Here is a 22,575-nt window from a genome sequence, read left to right on the forward strand (position 1 = left end):
GCTGGAGCCCAGGAAGCCAGGGAGGTACAGTCAGGAGGCTCATGCGGGCTCCAGCTGGGGAGGGAAAGCACCACATTACTACATATGATGCTGGGCTGGTGCTTGGGTTCTTCCTGGTGAGATCTGCTCTTGGAGGGTGACTGTTTCTCTGAACCAGGATGCAGGGTGGACCAGGATCCAGGGCCTGCAGGCCAGCTGCTGCTTGTGAAAGGACAAGGAGGAGAGCCAAGAGGAGCAAGGAGGGAGCTCACCTCGGGAAGGGGTGTGAGGGGTGACGACACTGAGGGATGAAGGGCACAAGATGCTCCCTTCAGTGCACAGAGGCGAGGCTGGGGGAGAGGTGTTTCCACAGAGGACTGGGGACCGAGTGGCCATGGGCTCTTGTAGCAATGTCCTCTGGATCATGGGGCATGGCCCAGGACACCAGGGAGGTGTCTGAGACCACAGACAGTGCTGACCTCTACCTATGTCTTGTCTTCCTACACAGTCATGCCTATGATATGGTTTATAAGGTAAGCACAGTCAAAGATCAACCACAGGAAATCATAAGCACAGAGAAACAATAACAGGTATATGCTGTGATACACGTTGTTTAAACATTACCAACGATTTATTTCAGGAATCTGCCACTCAGTATTTTCAGGTTGCAGTTGCCAGCAAGGGACTGAATCCAAGGAAACTTGAGGTGGAGGACTGTAGGAGCGTGGGGCACACAGAAGTATGCCCAGCTAGTATGCCCAGCAGGAAGGAGGAGGAAGGCTGGCATCCCGTTCCCAGGGAGCAGCTGCTGCCTGCATGGCCTTGATCTTTACGATACCCAGAACACCCAGTGTACATCAGGCACAGGGTTGCCTGGCGCTTAGGGACTGACCTTGGAATCTAGCAGATCTGGAGTCAAGTCCTACTTCTCACATCTTCAGTCTGCATTCAATGCATAGGTATTACTGAGCACGAAATACCTGCCAGGCAGAGCTCTAGACGCTCGGGTGTCCAGTGGTGATTGGGGCACCAGCTGTGGGCACGTCAGCAAGTGAAGGAATTTCTGTAAGCATCCCATCCATGGACTCAGACAAATGATCAACCAAAATGTCATCCTGACAGAATGAGAGACCTCACTGAAAGCATTTTTGTTGTCTTCAACTAGAAAGGTCTTGCTTTTGTTTCCTGGCTTTGTTTGTGTTTTTGTTTTTGTTTCTGGTAGGAGTGGGGATGAAGCCAGGGCCTCATACATACAAGGCAAATGCTTTAACCCTGAGCTACGTTTCCAGGCCTTTTTCACTTTTCACTTCGATACTGGGGCTCACTAAACGGCTGAGTTGTCCAGGACGGGCCCAAACGTCAGCTCCTCTTGCCTCACTCTCTCAAAGTGCTGGGATTACAGCTGTGCATGTGAAATCTTATTTTAATATGATCTATCCTTCTTAGTGCTCCATTAACACTGAGAAAAAAATACTATCTTTAAAGTTCTTTGTGCCTTTAAATAGTAATTAGGTCATTGTCTGGCCTCCTTTTCTTTAGGATAATCAAGTGTGACTCCTTTCATCTTTTCTCATTGATTGTAGTTCCTCATGCTTTAATCTTTTAAACTGAATTCATTCCTGTTTGTAATTATTTTCCAGCGTTTTTCTGTTGCTACGACTGAATTCACTGAGTGATTTATAAAGAATAAAGGTTTGGCTCACAGGTTTGAAGGCTGGGAATGTCAGGACTGAATGGCTGCTTTGGGGACTTTTTGCAGGGCTGGGGAGCCCAGCACCTCCCATGGCCTGACAGAATGTTCTCACTCAGCTCTTCCCCCCTCTTCTCAGAAAGCCACAGTTCTGTTCTGTTGGTTTAGAGGCCCATCCTTTTGGCTACATTCCACATTCATTATCATCCAAAGTACTCAGCAAAGTTGGACTGAGTTCCCACCTATGTACTACCTTCTACAGTGGAGATTAAATGTAAATATGTTAGTGGGGGATTCAACCATAGCAAATATGGTGCCCCCAAAAGGACCTAATGGATTAACAGAAATTGAACTGGTACAGAGATGAGAGAGAAGGCAGTTTTCAACACTCCTTTCAAATCTGTTTGGAGTTTCCTTATATCACTAGCTTCCCGTTTCTTTTCCTGTTTCTTGTGTGAGACCGAGCTGCTCACAGGCACCACTGAGTACACCCAGTAAACAAAACTTACTCAGCAGCCATCAGAATCCTCCTGTCTTCCTTTGTCTGTGCTACTGTGTACAGAATGGAATCCAAGGTCCATTGAGCATTTTCCTGCACCTTGGCAGGGTGGTTGCAGAGAGTTATCTAGGGGGAAGTTTGGAGTTGTGGCGCAATCTTCTTTTCTAGAAATTTTTAGGGAAAAATCATAGGTGTGGGAAATGTCTACTTAAGAATATTCCTCGAGGTATGTTTCCAATCATAAAATTAGAGATGGCCTTGAGAGTGGAAACTGGCTAATTAAGCAATGGTATTTAAATAAGCAATGGTATTCAGTGGTATTTAATTTTAATGGTATTTAAATAAGCAATGGTATTCAAAATAATTCTGTCATTAAAATTATGAACTTGAAGACTGTGCCACACTTATAGAAATAAGTCTATTGTACATTTTAAGTAAAAAAATTTTTAAATTCATGTTATGAAATAAAATGCTAGAAAAGCACTTAGCACTTTGCCTGATTGTGTGTTAGTTGTCATAATTTTTTAAAGTACAATCTCAGGTTTCATAGATGCATTTATAAATAACAGAAGAAAAGAATATATTATAACAACAGGTGGTTATAATAAGCAGAAGCACCTAGATTTATGGGTCCTTCTTTGTGGCTTCCTAAATTTTCTGAATCATCTATAATGAACTAGTAGTGTTAAGTGTTTCTAAAAAGTTTTGCTGAAATCTGCTAACTTACCACATGTCTACCATTTTGGTCTTAGACAACCAGCTCAGGATGGGGAGTTCTTTGGGTAGCAATATTTGCCTTTTGAAGTTTGGAGAAACTTGCTTTTACTGATACTCAGGAAAATTTTCATTCACAATTATAAAGCTGGCTTCATTTTTTCTGCCACAGGGGGGAACCTATTATACACTCGTGATCCCACCAGCATCATCTTATGAATGAGTAGATTTCGGCTTGCAGGAATGGAATGACTTACCGAGGTGACGTAGGCAGGTCTATCTGATGGCCTTAGCCAAGGAGATGTAGCTGCAGTCTGCTCAGGGACGCAACTTCTATCTGCAGTGGGTCAAATAGAAAGTGTGGGCTGCACCGGAGTACTGCCCTGTCGTCCAGCTCCAAGAGAAGAGCCTGGGGAGGAAGGCACCAATGGACATGCAGAGCCCATCTCACCAGACTGTGGCCTATGGGGAATCTCTGCATCTAGATGGCCAGTCTGGTGAAGAAACATAACTCTGAGAAATAACTAGATCACGAGTGGCTTTGTAAAGGGCTGCTGTGAAGCCTGAGTCAGATGTCTGGGGATGGCAGGTGTGTATGTTTGGCCTGTGAGTTGCAACCAAGCCTGGGTGACTGACTTATGGAGGATTTGCCTCAGGAAAGCTGACCTGTCCTTGAATAAAACAGAAGTAAAGATACTTACCCTGTGCTGTTCTGTTGACATTAATCCTAATCATTCTACCCTAAGCCTGTGTGAAATATACAAAAATAGAGATAATGTAGTTACCCACTGTTTCTTTTGGGCAGAGACAATCTATGCCCTCTGTGAGATGAGTTGCATAGGTCTTTCTCTGTTCTCAGCAGCCCCAGAAAACCCTTCCTGGCCCCAAGCTAGAGTCCTTCTTATCTGTGCTGTCACCTCTTGGGGTTTTAGTCACCGATGGTCAGTTGTGCCCTGAACACATTAAATACAAGTTCCAGAAATAATGGTTTCCTAAGTTTGAAATTCTGCAGCATTCCGAGTAGCTTAGTGAAATCTCTTCCCTTCTCATTTGTTCCAATTAAACAAAAGCCATCCCTTTGTTCTGAGTATACACACTGTATATGCTACTTGCCTGCTGGTTTCTTAGCATGTGTCTTAGTTTTTGGATTGACATTTCAGTATGTACTTATTGGAAACTTGGAGGATGCTGAGAAGAGAATTTGATTTATTTCCAGTATTTGACATTTTAAAGATTAGGTTTCAGAATGTCACCACAGTTTTTAGGATGTGACATAAAGTTAAACTTTAACAGCCTTTGCATTCAAGAAAACCTTATTTTATATAATAATAGCTTCAAACCATAAGTGTAGTGATGCTGTCAATTCATATGTGCCTCGGAAGCTGTAAATTATTTCCCTTATATGAAGAGGGGTAAATTATCAGCTGAGGAAAGAGTGGCGGAAATTTTATACTGAAATTTTTGAGATCTACGCTCAGTAAGTTATGTTGAGAGATTAAGAGACTATATTCACATAACTTTCATTCTAATGCATTCTTAGAACTATCTATTTTATTTTATTTATTGAATTTTTCCTTTTAAGACAGGTTCTCACTATGTAGCCCTTGTAGCCCAAGGAACTCACAGCAGCCCTCCTGCCTCAGCCTTCTGAGTGTTGGGATTACAGGTGTGCACTGGCTGCCTATTTTATTATTTTTAAAATGCCTAGCTGCCTATTTTATTATTTTTAATTTCTTATTGTACTTTGTAAATTAAAATTTATCATAGCTTATGTACTTATAGGAAAAAATAGTGCCTATATAGGGGACCAACTGGAATTTTAGCCAACTGCTAGGGCTCTTGGGCTATATTCCCCACATCAGCAGGGGACAATTGTATGGTGCTGCTTTGTAAGTCCTGATGGCTGGAGGTGTTGGGGAACAGTGAGCCCCTTCCTAGATCTTAGCTTTGTGTCCACTTCAAATTCACAGAAGAAAAAGGAGGCGCTGTTGCTTGGAGGTCACTGAACCTAGACGCGAAAGACGGTTCTTGCTTATGCTCCTGTCCTAATCCCTCTCGGTCTTCCCTATCTGTAAGAATCGGTATGGACTAACCGTTCTAAATGCTGGCTGTACAGTTCATGGGACAATAAAGAGTCAGTGTGCTGGCTCTTAAAGCTCAGAGGTCTGCCTGTCTGCCCGCCGCGCCCTGCCCTCGAACAGGAGCTTTGGCAAATGCACCCATGTGCAGATAATTTCCACCCACACTGAATTCCCACCTATGGGACAGCGTGCTTCCTAGAGATGGGTGATCTATTTCTATTCTTGTGATGGTCAGACTTTCTCACTCATTTCTTTTGTTCCTTTGTTTGGTTCTGGTACCAGGAATTGAACTCAGGACCTTGTGCTTACCAAGCAGGTGCTTGTGTCACCGAGCTGTGTCCCCAGCCCTCTGCTGACCTATTTCTAAACAGCATCCTCAGGTAAACTTAAAGCAATCAACAATGGCCCCTCCTCACCATTACAATGCCCAGTGTTCTACAAAGCCAAATTTATGTGTCACACATCCTATATATAAAATTACAACTCACAGACCACTGTTTTGTTTTTAAACAAGGTTTTGCAACTTGAGCTGGAAAACTGCTTCAATTCAGCAACAGAATTAGTGCAATACTGACATTTGACAATTAGTTGCTTGTGCCGCCTTAAAAATGAAAAATAAAGTACTATTCACCATCATGTGACTGGCATGAAGCTGATGTTAATCTGCACTGAAACTTGGAGGATGCTGAGAAGAGAATTTGACTTATTTCCTGTATTTGACATTTTAAAGATTAGGTTTCAAAATGTCACCACAGTTTTTAGGAGGTGACATAAAATTAAACACAGAATCTTGATGCGATCAGCCAGTTGCTAACTTCACTGTGCACACGTACCCGGAGCCACACCAGGCTGCACGGTGGGGTTAGTGCTGATTGCTTTCATGAGCCGCTGCTGGGCTTGTACCGTGTGGCTGGTACCAAAGCCACCTGCTGAGATTAGAGTGAATAATTCCCTGGGGGAAGTGACTTGTGAAAAATCAATCAGGAGGAAGGCTGCACATTTTCCTCCTATTACTAACACACCCATGGCAGCAACAGGGAGTGTAGGATACCCAGCATTTCAAAGGAAAAGGGTTTCATGAGAATTGAGAGAGTACATTCCTCACAGCAGGCGATGTGGTAAGGGAAAGGAAGGTGGCCGTGTTGGTGGCAACTGTCACTCTGTCCTCTGTGTGAGGGTCCACGGTCCCCAGGGAGACAGGAATCCAACTGTTCATACCGGTTGAAGTCCTTCCTGTCTGGTGCCAGCTCAGCCAACGGGCACTGGTTCTAATTCTGCCTGCCCTGCATCCCTTCTGCCCTGTCTCACGGGCAGTCACCTGTCACCTGATTTCAGTTCTTGGCAACCGCTCTCTGCAGGAACTGGCGGAGAGGCTGAGGAGAGGGGCTGCCCACTGCATCCGCCACGGGTGCCCGAGGTTTCACCCAGGTAAGAATTTGGACAGCGCCAGTGAGGGCTGCTTGTGGTGGATGCTGCTAAGAGTCTGTTAAATTTTAGAAAAAGGATGAAAATAAACGGCTAAGACAAAAGCTGCCTTTCAGAGACTGATGTTACTCAGAGGACCCTTTGTGTCTGTCTGGAAAGCTGGGATGTGCCCGTTCCACACCCTCGCTATGAATCCTGGTAAGTGTCACACCGATCCCAGGACAAACACAGGTGGATTTAGCACCCTGTGCCGGAGACCCTGGCTGACCTCAGTGCAGGTGGCCCCGGAGGGAGGTTGGTCCACCGTGGACTCTGTCTCCAGAACTCTCTGTGGGTCTGTGAGTTGTTCTGTTCCACTTCAATTCTGGAGATTTTACTTTAAAATAAAAAGAGAAAAAGCCTATTATTTTTTAAAAGACCATATGAACCTTTCAAATCTTACTTCTTGTTCAAAGAGATAATCACTCGGGACTTTAAGTTTCATGGCTTTGAAATCTCTACATATTAGATTTCCTTCACAGCACGTCTACTTTCACGGTGTCTCCTTAGCAGTGTTTACTGTCGAGTTAGTAGCAAAGGGGCCGAGAGGCAGAAACCTGATTCCTAAAAATAGTATCTGCAGCTTCTTAAGGTCTCGTGGGGTTGTCTCCGAAACATTTAGTGTAGATCTAGACTTTGGTTGCCCCATGTGGTTGTGGTTAGCCATGTCTGGCTTTAAGATTTAACTTGATTAACAGGAATAAAATTGAACCATCAGTTCCAAAGTTGCACTAGGCATGGTCCACATGCTCAGTAGCCATATACAGTGAAGAGTTACTGTGCCAGAAAGTTCCATCCCACAGCCCTGCCTTGGTCATCAAAATAAATAGAAAACTAAAGCTGGTAGTGGTTTTTACATATATTATTATTTATATCTGATTATTGTTATAGCTTATATGCAGATCCTCCTCCCAAAGCCTCATGTGTTCACAGGTGGGGTTTTGGGGAGGTAGCTAGATTGTGGGTGTGATAACTGCGTAAGTCCACTGATTGGATTAGCATGGTTCTGGGCGTATCTAGATGAACTTAGTGAGGGCAGAAGACTCAGGCAGGGTGTGAGTGGCACAACCAGTACCCTGAAAGGAATAAAATGGAAAAGAGAGGCTTGCTGCTGTTGCTTTTTCTGCCTGCCTCCTGCCTGCCATGCCATGGACTGTTTCTCCTCTGCCGTGTTCCTCTGTCAGGCTGTGCCGCCTTGGAGCCAGCCAGCGATGGACTGAAACTCCTCAGATTGTGAGATAAGATAAAATTTTCTTCCTGTAACCAGTGGATAGCAGGTATTTTGTCCCAGCAATGAGCAAGTAACTTTGACGATGATTCTAAAGTACATATTTGGCAACTAGACTTACACAATCCAAAGTAGGCACAATAACATTGACATTAAAAATAACTCCCTAATTATTGAATTGTGTATATTCAAGAGTACATTAGATAAAAACACAAGTTTGGAAAAACAGTTCATATTGTTGACCTTTGTGGTTTGGCACAATTCCCATTATTTTATTTGATAGCTCTGCAGGAAAAAAGCAAATGTGATTTTATGTATCCTCAAAAGGTTTTCATTGCCAAAACCTAAATGAGAGGCCATAGATTATATGTCTGCATTCATATCTACACAAACATCACCGAAGTACAGTTTGACTGGGTATTCACAGTAAGGGTCTCTGAAATGGACCATCCGAATTCCTCACTCAGTGATTGTTCTTTGTCAAATATGAACTATATTTCATCTTTTTAAAAAATTTGTAAACTTTGTAGATGAAAATAGCTAATCCAGAGCCAGGAATGATGGCTCACGCCTATAATCCCAGCACTCGGGAGGCTGAGTTGGGAGGATTGTTACAAGTTTCAGACCAGCCTGGGCTGCAAAGTGAGCTCAAGGCCAGCCTGAACTGCATAGTGAGACTCCCGTCTCAAAAAAAGAAAGAAAAAGAAAATAGCTAATCCATGAAGGTATTCTCACTTACCAGAACCAAGAAAGTAACTGTCTGACCTTAGAAAAGAATTCCCATTTCTGAGTTGCTTATTTTTTAAGGTTGCCTATAATTCAGTAATCTCAAATGTCTTCCACACTTTGAAAAAAAATTATAGCTCAGGACTTGTGAAATAATGTTGCACACGAGGAGCAGAGGAAGAGGGAGGGCGTGGAACCAAGCACAGTGCAGACGCCCGTACCATGCACTGGGCTCAGTGCAGATGCTCTGGCGGAGGCAAGGAGCTGACTGCAGGGCATGGGTGGGGTAGGGAGACAGGGTTGTCTTTAGAGATGCTAAGCAAAGCAATCCTGGGAACCTTGTCTTTAGCCATTGTAACTGGCCTCCTGTGGTTCTGCTGGCTCCACAATGATACGCAGGTCCATCCTCCTGGATGGATGCCCAGTGAGAGTATCTAGCGGTACACAAAGGGACCGTGGCATTGCACACACTCACTACCTATTGGATGGGAGACACTGGGCCTGTTACTTATCCTAAGGACTTTCAGTCCTTAACTTCCCCATCTGTAAAATGGAGGCAGTAAAAAAGCCTAAAGGCCATCGGGGCACTGTAAAGACTGAAACAGCTAATTCAGATAGAACACCTGTTACGGAGTCTAGAACAGCAACCATCTTACACAGTTTGCTAAATGCTATGACTATTAAATAAAAATGTCATTACCATGTCTACAAGCTTATCACCCTGCCATCTATGAGGTTTCTGTCCCTCTTTTGGAAAGGACTAGAAAGGCCTACCTGTGAAGTCTGACTTAACGCCTGCTGGCTGGCTGAGGTGGGTTGTTCCATATCCCTCTTAAAAGCCCCTCAGCCCTGAAGTAGCGACGACTCATAGAAGCTAGGTGTCGTGGTGTAGGCCTGTAATCCCAGCACTCAGGAAGCTAAGGCAGGAGGATCATGTAAGGAACAGCACAAGGCAGAGACCCGCTGGACCACCAGGCCTAGGTAAAGGCAACACAGTGTGGAATTTATTGTGCCTGAGTGCAGGCAGACAGAGGGCAAAAGGACCGCTTGTAGGAAGCAAAGAGACATAGGTTTGTTTTCTAGAGCTTGAAAGAAGACAAGGAAAATTAGGCAGGACGATCTTAGTAAACCCTGGTGGTCAAAGTTCTCTGGATGTCTCTGGTGTCAGAGGGCAAAGTCCTTGAGGCATCCAGGGTAGATGTTTGGGGTCTTCCAATGTCCAGATGTTTGGAAGACTCCATGCTCCATCTTATCTCTTTTATGACATCCTGTGCTTGTTATTTGGTGTTGTTGTCTGCTGGTTTAGATAGGTTGGGTATTGGGAGGGTCAGGCCTGAATCGAGCCTTACAGATTCTCTTAAGTTTGGGGCCAGCCTAGGCTGTATAATGACCAGCGTAAATTACACAGCTAGATCTTGTCTTAAAAAAAAGACTCATGGAGATTAACACATTAAGTTTTGTACTGATATTTTGGGCATGCAGATCATAGAATCGGTATTGAAAATGCAGTGGTTTTGGAAATGCAATGTTCTCTCAAGCCAATAAACTGTTGGAGCGCCTGGGCTGTGTAGAGGTGGGATTAGGGGCAGAGACAGAGGAGCAGGCCATGGAATTTGCTCTATTTTCCTGTGTAGACATCATTTCCCTTTAAATCTAGAATTCACGCTTTCACACGCTGCCTTTGTAGATGTGACGAATGGGTAGGTCACTGCCCATAAAGCCCTGGGAAGAGAATGGGTGGAGAAGTGTTTGCCCTTACAGCATTAATTATAATTCAATAGACACTACATGTCTAGCAGCCAGCAGCAATAAGAAATAATCTGAACCTGGAAGACACATGGTAGACATGGCTTTTCAAGTTTTCGGCTTTACCCTGTTGGGGAAAATCTTTCCAGAATGGAGTTCTGGATGAGTGGCCGTGAGGCTGGGCCCACGTCCTGGTTTCCAGCTAATGACTCTGTGAGTCCACAGCCCGCAGGCCTGGGTTTCCTCCTCCACAAAGTGAGGCCATTGCACATCCCTGTCTACACACATGAGAACTTTTTGCTGACAAGAACACACTGTTGGTGGATTTCTGAACACATATCATGGTGGATTTCAAGAAACACAAATACTGTTTCTAATATCTTACATTCTTAAAGTTTACAAAGTCCTTAAATGTGGGCTTTTGGTGAATAGACTGAAATTCATTTAAATGCAGTTGAAAAATGAAAGAATTTTTTAAATTAGTTTAAATTAAAAGTCACCTGAAAAAAAAAAGAGTTTGTGTGTAGCAAGCTCCATCCTGAGAAAGTGCAAGCCATTGTCATTTACTCGCTCTCCTGCTGGGACTCTCACCATGCTTACCCTGCTGGGAAACCTCTGGCCTCCTCCACACGCACTGCACCTGGGTCCACCCTCTCTCTGGGCCCCTGGGCGGGTGGACGTCCACTGTCTGCACGGGGCCTGCCTGCTCGCAGAGCTCACTACTCCAAGTGCCTGCCGTGCATCTGTGCTGTCCACAGATGCTGCGCTGAGCCAGAGGTGTCATGGGAGAGTCTCTCATCTCCCGTGGCACAGGTCACTCTTGGCCGACTTGTCTGATTTCCTGACAGGCACTACTTGCATCTAATAGTGACTTACAGAAAATCTTTATGGCTTGAGGCAACCGCCCACCTCTCTGCGTACTAGTTTCCTTACTTGTGATCGGGGAGAAGACCAAGGCATCCCCCATGACACTGCTGAATGCAGGACTTACTGTGGGTGCCTAGTTCAGGAACCACTGGAGGCAATATAGTAATTGACAGAACCTGGGAAGTAATAGCAACAATATATCAAGGCGGTCATAGTAGTAATAATACTACTAATGGAAAGTTGCATCCATGTAGACACCACATTTCCCCCCAAAATAAGCCCTAGCTTATTTAACTGGAAAATAAGCCCTAGCATGTTTTTTCAGGGTGTTCATAATATAAACCCTATCCCTAAAATGGGCCCTAGTTAAGATCATCAACCAGATGGAGGCATTTAGTACATCTGTTGCAACACACAATGTATACATTAATTTATAGAATAATATTAATATTTCATCAAATGTAAGTAAACAATATTTTTGACATTAATACTTAAGTGATAATATAAATTAAAATTAAGTATTTGTAAGAACCCAAGCAGTGCCATTTGGGCAGAGGTAAACACCTATGTAAACAGATGAACTTGGTACTGATGACCAGTCCCAGGACAGACACAGAGAGTGATACTGTGCGTGACTGATGAGGCAGGGCCGTGGGTGGGTCTTTCAGACCCCGTGTGAGGTGACAGACATAGTGAGTGTGCTTGTGTGAAATAAAGAAATGGTTTCAGAATTTCGGCTCCTGCAGTTCTTCGTGCTTTCTTAATGGTCACCGTGTTTGTTACTGCTCCTGCCGCGTGAGTCTTCAGAGAACAGCTGATTTAACGGAAACCCTGGAAGCCAGCTCACAAAAGGCCAGGACTCGGGTGAGGAATTCATGAAAACTTCAGGCTGGCATTGGGACTGGGAGAGTTCTGAGGATGTTCCAGAAGAAGATGACATGTGTGTTTGAATAAATGCAGATTTTTATCCATGAATAGATAGGTGGTTGTAGCTTGGTGTGCTACACATGACTAGAATAAGACATCCCCTAAAACTAGGTCCTGCTGCAATCTTGGAGTTGGTTTTATTTTCAGGGGAACACAGTGGGGTCAGCATGGATACTCCTTGACTCAGGATGGGGCTACATCCCGATGAACCCACTGAATACATCATAAACCAACCATGCAGTCAATTCACCTAACCAGTCAGCACTGCAGCCGAGTGACACAGCAGGCCGTGGAGTATCCCTGGTCTCCCTTTGTGATCCTGGGACTGATGGGGAGCTGTGGGCGCTGTTCTGCTCAGCACTACAGGAGCGAATGGAGTCACCTATCCCTACCCCAGGGAAAGGGCAAAATTCAAAACCGGAAGCACAGTCTCTGCTGGATGCAATTCACTTCTGCACCATTGTAAAGAATAAAAATCCTAAGCAGGGTCTGCGGGTACTGTGCATGCTGAACCTTTCCTGGCCCACCTTATAGTGCTCACTGGAAGATCAGAACAGGGAGGCTTGGAGAGGTTCAGTGACTGGCCAAAGCCAGTCAAGCAGGAAGCGACAGGAAGGGGACATGAAGACAGTCTCCCAAAGCCTCCAGTGCAAGGCTTTACCTCTCTACCCTGGGAGAGTACATGCTACTACAATATAAAATAATACTCCACCCCCAAGAAAGGAAAATGAGGTAAGTCAGTGTGGTAGTTTGAAAGGATAAAATGCACTTGTGAACACTTCTAGGCTGTGTCGGCACATGAAATGTGGTCAGTGCCCAGAATCAAGCAAACTTGCTTGTTGATCATGCACAGGAAAGGGGAAAGACCACTTCCACGATGCCAAGAGAGAAATCTGGTCACACTTTTTCTTTCACCTGAATTGTCTTTCTGTCTGCTCCATATTGCAGGAAAGGATCGAATCACGCATCCACATCCAGGGAAAGAGCAAAATTCCAAACTGGAAGTACCATTTCTACTGGGTTCAATTCATTTTTGCACCATTGTAAGGTTCAAAAGACCTAAAGCAGGGCCTGTGGGTACCCTGCGTGTGGAAACTTCCCTGGCCTCACCCGATGGTCCCCAGCGGGTGGCAGCGGTGTAGTCCTGGTAGAAGTCGCAGGAGTTTGACCAGCTTGACATATTAGGAGGCAGCCTTGACAACAGTGACTGCCAGGGAACCAGCACAAGACAGCATGGACACAAACCCAAGTCACCCATAAAGTCCAAGGTGAGGGTTTCCTGCTAGTCACACGGCAGCAGCTGGGTGTTAACGTCCTGAGTTTTATCACCATTTAGTACAGTGCTGGGACTCAGTCAGAGCTATCTGGCACGGTCTCAAATTTTAGTGTGTGCTCGAATCATGCAGCGGGCTCGTGAAAGAGTGAATGGCTGGGCCCCAGCTCTGAGCAGGAAGTCCGGGCGGGGCCTGAGAGTCTGCATTTTATGTCTCCAAGGCTGCTGTGGCTGACAGGGCCCACACTCCAGGGTCCACTGCTGCACACACGCAGCCCAGAGGCAGGGTCGTCAGAGCGCAGGGTCGTGCTCAGGGAGCACAGTGCTCCTGCCCAGCTTGAGTCCTGGAGGTTAGGGGAGTGTGGACGAACAGGAGATGGTCTGGGGGAAATAAGCAAGAAAACATCGAGGGAGATAGATGGAATCAGAAGTAGGTGATTTAAATAATGAGTAATTTTATCAGGATCATTGAGTGAATATTTTCGAGATATAAATGTTGACTGACCAGGAGGTTCTTGTGACTTGGGCTGGGCCGAGACTAAACAATTAGAGTATAATTGGAAAGATCAGTGACATTAAAACACTGCTACACATTGAGGGGAAGTGAAATTTCAGTTTCTAAAGGTAATGACTTACGTTATTTATATTTGGTATAGAAAATTCTATTCCACACGTCTCCCAATCGTTCGATTCTATACAGGATCCTAGAAGGCGTGCATATGCAGTGGGACCAGAACAAGTTTCCCCAGGAACCATAGCACATCTGAAAAGGCCACCATCCCTCCCCATTTGAAAGGTTTGCATTCTCAGAATCCTAAGAATCTCATGAGTTCCAAGTGGGTCATTTGGGGAGAAATTCAACATAAACCTCACAGAGAATTCCAAAAGAGGCTTTTTCACTTTTTAAAATATTCTGCTTGAAATTGTCCCGAGTCAAGGGAATCTGTGTCCAAATACATGCCTTCACTTCTGCTCCAAACTCATTTCTAATAGAAAGCCTGCTCACTGATGCTTGCTACTGGTATCAGAATTTTTATGATTAAAAATTTCCTAGGTTTCTTTAGGAAATATTTTCTGCAATTTTGTTATTTAAGTTATACGTTAGTACCCACCTCAGTATGTACTTTAGTGTATATATATATTTTTTACATCAATGGAGCTGGAACCCAGGGTGCTGTACCACTGATCCACAGCCTTAGTCCTTTTTAGTTTTTATTTTGAGGTAAGTTGCACTAAGTTCTCACAGTGACTCAAACTTGCTATCTTTCTGCCTCAGCCTCCTGAGCTGCTGGGATTACTACTGAAAAAACATGTTCTCACCTTCCTGGACACAAAGGAAGCCCTGGAAAGGGAATAAACTGGGTAACTGTTAACATTAACAGTAGCTTTTTTTATTTTAAAAAGCAAAACATAAAAAAGGATAGAAATGATACAGAATTTCAAAAAAGAAAAAATTAGGAACGAACACTAGTTAATATACTGTATATTGTTGTCTCAGAACTAGTTGTTCATAATTGCAGTTTTGATGCTGAGAAGTAAAACGTTATACATAAATGTCAGATGAGGCGAGGTCTTTTAAAATTCCTCTGCTAGGCCTGTCTAGAAAAAGTTTGCTGTGGAATGAATTCAGTTAAATTTTAGAACCCCCCAAAACAAGGTTTTCATCTCAACTATTTCAAGGTGAGTTCATATAGGTACACGTTGCCCCCCCACCACCACTCCTGTCGGGGAGGAAAAAGAATCCTGACATAAACCAGCAGACTGGAGTATTGCTCAGCCATAAAGAAGAGTGAAATGATGCCATTTGCAGCAAAATGGATGGAGCTGGAGGGCACAGAGTTAAACTAAATAAGCCAGACCCAGAAATTCAAATATCAAAATAACTGATAGGCACTTGTAACGAGTTTAAAACTGTCCTTGGAAAATGAGATGACAGCCTGTGGGCTTATCTCACATGTCTAGAAACACACAGTGGATCTGGGAAGTGTCTAAAGAACTCTCAAAACAGTGGCAATGAAGGATTTAACAAGTGAGAACAGTGACACAGGAAAAACTCATTTATAGATTTCTGCCAGATACACACTGAAAAGTTCTAAAAGAACCAGACAGGTTTTCTATTGACCTCTGACAAGAACAACACTTTAAATACATATTTACATATTTATTTACAGAACACGTATACATTGTATTTTTATTTTAAGAACACTAAGACTATGACGCTCACCCTTGGCACACACAGTGTTTATAGACCACTGTCACCACGTCACCCAGAAGCCATGAAGCTGCTGCCGGGCCAGGCCACTGACACACAATTGCATCTTAACAAGATTCCCAGACAGCCCATACGCTGTTGCAGGTTTGAATGTTACAGGAGCCCTGGTCAAGATGTCCATACTTTTTTCTGGATTGTTTGCTAGAAAGAAATAGATCTGCTAATTAAAGCCATGATGTATAAAGCTAGTAATGCAATGATTCTTAAAGTTTGAACTGTATTTAAAGTTTCTAACTAGATAATAAAATAATTCAATAATCAATAAGATCTTTAAAGGGGACAGTAACGCAACCTGCTCCTTACAATGAGCATACAATCAAGATATAAACTTACATATTGTTCAGAAAATGCCACAGTAGTTAACTTATGTAACACATATTTTAAATCTGAAGTAGCAAATCTTAATCCCAACTTCCTAGGACAAATATATGATGACCATGAAATGGATGAAATCATTAGTTTAATAATGGATTAAGCTATTTTTTTTAAAAAAAAAGTTTAAGAAATCTCCAAAATACTTTGATCAGCACTAAATGTCTCCTTTTCTTCTCTCTCCTTTGAACTTCGTATTTTAAGCCTATTTCAGAATGAGGGAAACCCAAGACTACTTCACCAAGCCACTACAGCAGAGGAATTCTGCTTCTTCCCTTCTCCACTGGGGTCCTTAAGTCAGGCTAGCAAGGAGGAAGGGGCTGAGCCTTCCTCCACTTGAGGTACCAGGAAGGAAGCCAGTCCTCTCCACCCTCAGGAAACAAATGTCAGTGAGCAAATAGTGCAGGGATAGAGCACCTGCCTAGCATGCACAAGACTCCTGGGTTCAATCCCAAATGAACAAAACTTGACTGAGCCACAGAAATAAATAGTTAGAAGAATAAGAAGAAATCCCACACTGAACAGCCACAACCCAAATAACAAACTTCAGCTAAGGGTTCAGTAAGATAATTAAATTGTTCCAATCACAAAGACAATTGTTTCTATGGAAAACAACATAAGTTCTATGGTAATCAGAAACTGTAATTTCATGGAATAAAAGGCTACCAGATAATCAAGTGTGGAGCCATGCACCCGAAATCCCAGACCCTGGGAGCCTGAGCCAGGAAGATGATAAGTTTGAGCCTGGCAAATAAGTGAGATTCCATCTCAAAATAAACAAATTTTAAAAATAAAAAGAGCTAGGGATGTAGATCAGCACAAAAGTCCCTAAAATCAATTCCCAATACCAATAATAAATACAAATAAATACTATCTGATACCTCTGGGCTTGAGGAAATATGACTTTTTTCCATGATACATTTGGTCCTGTTGCAAAGTTAAAGTTATTGAATGTCTGTATGCATACACACATACACACATACACATATAGAAAAAGAGGTATGCATATTTCATAGTAATCTGATAAAAACAAAGCCTTTTAGAAAACCATCTAAACATCCAAAAATTCTCATGATTTAAATAATAAGGCCATGTCATAGTTGAACTGAAAAACAAATCTCTTAGCTGAAATCAGGTATTAAAATCATGGTTCGGCACGAAGCACACAAACAAATGTCCTTCACATGCAGCCACAGCATCGCTTGACGTGTCATTTTAAACAGGAAGCTTTATGCGTTCATTTTAGAACCCAAATGTTGTGACAGTTCCATATTAGAGAGCAACGTCTCCCCTGCCCTCTTTTCCAGTGAGGGATGAAAGGCAATGTTATGCAGGCAGAAAGCAAAACTGAAACTTCAGAAAACCTGGCTGCAAAGGCCGGCTCGGCCCTGTGGCTCTGTGGCCTCAGGACATTGCTTAGCCTCTCCTCCTGGTCTTGGTTTTTGAAAAATGTGCTGTTTTGTGACTACAGCAAAAGATTAGCACACACATTGCTAAAAACCTGATGGATTGTCATCTTTATAATTCTTACTAATGAGATAGGAAAAGAGGAGTCATCATTTCTACAAAAGCATCATTTATTGCTTTAAAATCTCATTAAAGATATTTCTCTTCCCTTTGTCATTTCTCTCATGGAGAGATGCTCTGAAATTTTAAGTGATTCAAAACAGACTCATTCAACATGCCAAGTCTATACAATGTTCAAAAAATGTTTTAAAGGCAAGGCATCAGCTTGATTAGGTCTATCAGACAGTGTTAGGCATTGAAAATTCTTTTCCACTTCTTAAGTATTTCAGTCCTTTTCCTGCTTCCATAAGTGACCTCAGGGAAGAGGAAGATTTCAGTAGGGGAGCTAGTCACAATAGCAACATATGAGAAGCAGCTTTGGAGAGAAGGCATGAGAGCAGACAGCTACCAGATAGGCTGTGACCACGGTGGACATGGTATCTAGAACAAACCAATAAGGTTAACTTATTACCAACAATCTCCCTTAAGGACCCTGAGACCTGGCTTTGCTGCCAGCTGAAGCTGATACGCTGTCCAGAGAGTCTTTCACTGGTTAGAGAGACACAGCCTTAAATCCACTGCAGATGGAGAGCTACAGTCTGCGTCTGTATCTGTCAGCACTAACAGAAATGATGCTCAGACACAGTGACTTTACAATACGCTTAAAGTCAATTCTGTGTAATTTCCAACTAAATCTTTGCTCTCTATACAGAAGCAACACAGTTTTTATTACATTTAAGGAGTTTTTTTATTTTTTGTTTTTTAGTGAAAAAGAGTCCAAACATAACTTTTCATGAATAGCCACATGGTTATTCTGCTTGTGAACTTGTAAGATACAGATGATAAATTCCATAGTCAGGAATGTATGTTGTACACTCACAAACTTAAATATTAAGACAAGAGACCACCTGTTTCAAATGCGTTCTACAATACAGACAATATGAACCAGAAGATTTCAATTTTAGTATTAAATTGTCTGATTCAAGAGTAACTATTAGTATATTCTTAGAGTTAGAAAATGTGCTGTTTGCATATTCCATGATGTTGTCATATTAATTTTCAGAACATATTAAAATAAATTTAATCTACTTTGAATAAATATTTTGATTTTCTTTTGTTGCCTCAAACCAATCAGACTATAGCATAAGAAAGTACAATGGTGGATCTAATCAATCCTACCTCATATATAAATCAAAAGCTATTTCACAATTCATTTTGGAAAAGACATACAGAAAACTATGGTGACATATGACTGTTTTAATTCTGGATTTACATGGCAACATTTGAAAGCAGTGGTCCAGCTAACACAGCAACCATGCAGAAGGACTTGCAACATTTATAGAAATGAGAAGGTAATTTTTATGAACAGTAACTGCAAAAGCAACAAATCAGAACCAGTTCATGGTTTTAGTGTTGGTAACTTATTACTGAATACATGCTAATAAAAACAGGACCTTTCCCCACATCATTATGTAAACTATTTTTGTTGGCTTGAAAGAGATCGTCTTCTGTTGGATCCATGCAGCATTTAAAACCTACCTGGGCTTTTTTTTTTTTTTTTAAGGTTGAAAAAGTAATTCCTTCCCCATGTTCCTTAATAACTCTGATTTATTTGAAAGTCCAGGTAAAAACTCTGGAACTTGTTTATGTAAAACATTATAACATCATGGCCAGGTCATATTCCTTCTTTTCCACCAATCCCCAAACAAAGTATAAAACCACACCCGAGTAAAACATGTTGAGCAGAGAGGCCAACGATATTTTTTAAAGAGTAGCAACACTGGTAACGTTATTTTCACTTTAATCACTTAACTCATCAAAATGATGTCACTGTTTCACTGATGCTAAGTGCTCTGGTGGCTTGAGGAGGAGTCCAGTGCAGAGAAGTTAAAGGGAGCAGGTTGGCCATTCCGTGGCAGTGGGAGTGCTTGTCACAGGCAGTGTGCTCTTATCTGGAAGACTGCTACACGTCACTGGGTGACCGCGCTCTCTGGGACAGACTGGGTGGGACACACCCACAGCAGATGAGGCAGAGGGCCTTCTGGATCTCCTGGTTTCTGAAAGCATATATGACAGGGTTGATGATGGAGTTGTAGGTGGCGGGGAGGAGGGTGGCGTAGGTGTAGATGGAGGGGTACGTGTAATCTGCTATCAAGGAATAGAGCGTAAAAGGCATCCAGCAAGCTGCAAAGGTCCCCATGATGAGAGCCAGCGTTGAGACCCCTTTCCGGGTGGTCACGTAGTGCGACGTGGCCAGGAAGTGGTGCTGCAGGGCTATCTGATGGGCATGCCTCACCACGATCTTACAGATCTGGATGTAGAGCTGAAGCATGAGTGCGAACATGAAGAGGAAAGAGACGGAAAGGATGGCCGTGTTGTTCTTGGTCAGGGGCCTGACCACACTGCACGTGGACTCGTCCCGGAGGCAGTTCCAGCCCAGCACTGGCAGCAGCCCCAGGCAGATGGAGGTCCCCCAGAGCATGACCAGCATGACATAGGTGAAGGTGACCGTCCGCTCCGAGTGGTAGGTCAGAGCGTAATAGAGCGAGAGGTAGCGGTCCACAGTGATGGCCAGCAAGCTGCAGACAGAGGCGGAGAAGGAGGCCACAATGAGCCCGATGGTGACCAGCTTGGTGGCTTCCGACTGAAGCAGGTAGGCAAACACAAAATTGATGATGAGTCCGATGCCGGCCAGCAGGTCTGCCAGCGCCAGGCTGCCTATCAGCAGGAACATGGGTGCTCGCAGGCTGGGGTTGTGGAAGATGATAAGGACCACCACGGCATTTTCGCAGGAGATGAGGGTTCCCGAGGTGCACAGGACAATGTCCCAGGGGTTGACTACGAGCTCAGGCTCTGGCTCAGCGACAGGAGCCTGGGCGGAGGCAGCGGCTGAGATGTTCTCCGCAGCAGTGGCATCTAAATGCTCCGGAGGCAGCCCGCTTACATTGACCTGCAGGTCTTCATTCATTTTAACCCGTCCTCTTCAACGAAAAGACAGGCTTCTTAATGTTTAGGCACAGCAGAGTGGCAATCCAACCTCATGCAGAAATACACATGCACACACACGCACACACGCAGAAAGCCAGCCCCAAGTCTCAGACGCCACATGCCTCCGGAATGATACACCGAGGAGAAATAAAACAAAAGCCAAAGTCTCTGTGGATGAAACTCCACCATTAAATGCCGTTTGGTCTTGGGAAGGGGCCTGGCAGGACTCCAAACACGAGGGTGGCCGCGGCAGGCACGCGTGGGATGCGCGTCTGAGAGTCACCTCTTGCACGCTGCAGACCAGAGACCCTTTCGCATCTGGGCAGCTGCGGACCGCGAGCCAGGCGCCGTCCTCGGTGGAATATTTAAACAGCCTCCAGCTCCCCGCTCCAAAACCGAGCCCGGCGCGTGCACACCCTCCAGCAGCGATTAGAACAAAGAGGGGGTCCCCGACGCCCCCCGCGCGCACAGAGCAGCCAGGGAGGCCACAAAAGGCAGGTGTGCAGGGTGCAGGTGCGGCGACAGACAGACACACAGACGGATGCCACGCGTGGCCGCCGCTCCCTTCACGCTGGGGACGCGGGGCGGACGCGGGGGTGGGGGAACAGAAGGGGAGCCGGGGAGAGATCGAGGGGGTCACCTTGGCGTGACTCGGCCGAGGGGGCTCCTTCGCGGCTTCCCAAGAGCGAGGGCTACTCCTGTCGCATGTCGCTGCGGAGCGGGCGGGGAGGGCGCGGGGCGCGATCCGCCGCAGGTGAGCCGCGCGGCTGCAGGTGAGCACAGGCTCGGCTCCGCCGCTTCCCCCGCGCCGCCCGCCCCGCACGCTCCCTGCGCGCGCCGCCGCCCCGCGCGCTCCCGCCCTCCCGCCCGCCCGCGGCAGCCCCGGGAGACCGCGCGCGCCCCCCGAGTCACGGCTGCGCCGGGGCGCGGCGCCAGGCGGAGGCGAGACAAGCTGCGGGCGCGGGGCTGGCCGGTGGGCTGTCCCGGCCGCTGCGCCCCGCGCCCACCCCGCCCCGCTGGCAGCGCGCGCCTCCCGCGCCCTGGCGAGCCTCGGATGCTTCTTGAGAGCCCCGCGGTGACCTATTTCGATCCCGTGGTTCCCCAAGGAGTCCTAGTTTCCAGGGCCCTGGCCTCCGAGCCTGACCCCAAACCGCTGTAAACCGTGCTCAGGATCGGGCGCAGGCGATCCAGACCCTGACAAGAGCAGAAACGCTCACCCAGCAATTTCAGGACTGCGGCCGGCCATACTGCAGCAGAGTCCTCTGCGGGAGGTGTGTGCCCGTCCCGGATCCGTGTTACCGCTCCCTGGGAACGTTTGCTTCGCTGGGCGGATGATGCTGCGACGTGTGGACCATCATTATCCCGGCCAGAGTGCACTTATTAAGTGCTCTTGGCGCTGTGTTTTCAGATGGAAGTCATTTACTGAGTTCTTAGCGAAGCTTCCTGCAGACGCTGGCTAAAGCCCAATTCATTTAGGTTCTGAAGTGGCCCTGTTAATTTATTTTTCCACTCTACTGAAGCAATTGACTCTAAGATTAGGAAGCTGATAGCTGTCTGCTGTTACAGTCCACATCTTTTCTGGGTTCGGAATCGCAGCACCTCATAGCTCTGAAATGCCTAACCCCATAATTCTCTTCCTCCTCCTACCCATCAGCTCCGTCTAAGAAAGGTTGTCCAGGTCCCCTTGCCCATCAGCCTGTCAGCCCATCTCTCTGGCTGCAGCCCTCCTTGCCTCTCACCTGCCTCTCTGGTACCCATGGCCTCTTCCATGCTGCTGGTATGTGGTTGCTGCTTGACTCAGAACATCCCTTCCAGCACTTTGAGACCTCCCTCTGTCTCCAGAATAGCTGCACTTTCCACCTGGGCAGATTCTGCTTTAAATTACAGACTTTTGTGGTGTGTCATGTCCTCTGGGAGGCCTGAATACTATTTCTGGGACTTCTGTTGTCCAAGACAGCATTGCTCAAACTTGCTTGTGCATACAGCCTAGCAGACTGACGAATGGATCGTTTGGAGAGGGGAGATCCTGATTCTGCACTTGCAGCCTTCTGCCTCAGGGATGCTGACGCCTCTTACCTGGAGCTCACACTTGGAGAAGCTGAGGTCTGTGGAATGCTAAGAGCTGATCGTGTGTGGAAGAGAAACACAGACACCACCAGTACATCTGAAGATTCGGCGGGGGTCAGAGATTCAGTGAGACCTGGTTTTTGTGCTCACAGATTTGTATGGTTTGGTGGACATAA

At 45.2% G+C, this 22,575-nt stretch overlaps 1 protein-coding gene across 1 annotated transcript; it reads right to left on the reverse strand.

Moving 5' to 3' along the window:
- Positions 1-15,340: 15,340 nt before the first annotated feature.
- Positions 15,341-21,172, reverse strand: Gpr12 (G protein-coupled receptor 12). The gene is made up of 2 exons (XM_063232547.1): positions 20,973-21,172; positions 15,341-20,325 (listed from the first exon to the last, which is right to left on the reverse strand). The coding sequence occupies exon 2, from the start codon at positions 20,310-20,312 to the stop codon at positions 19,308-19,310; it is 1,005 nt and encodes a 334-aa protein (XP_063088617.1). The 5' UTR covers positions 20,313-20,325; positions 20,973-21,172; the 3' UTR covers positions 15,341-19,307.
- Between the last annotated feature and the right edge of the window lie 1,403 nt (positions 21,173-22,575).

Source organism: Cavia porcellus, unplaced genomic scaffold (genome assembly GCF_034190915.1).
Source record: "Cavia porcellus strain 051 isolate PalLab524CR breed Dunkin Hartley unplaced genomic scaffold, mCavPor4.1 scaffold_21, whole genome shotgun sequence".
In the NCBI taxonomy this organism is placed as follows: Eukaryota; Metazoa; Chordata; class Mammalia; order Rodentia; family Caviidae; genus Cavia; species Cavia porcellus.

Bases quoted from the DNA above. Each gene is read 5' to 3' on its own strand.
- Gpr12 (XM_063232547.1), bottom strand. From the start codon at position 20,312: ATGAATGAAGACCTGCAGGTCAATGTAAGCGGGCTGCCTCCGGAGCAT.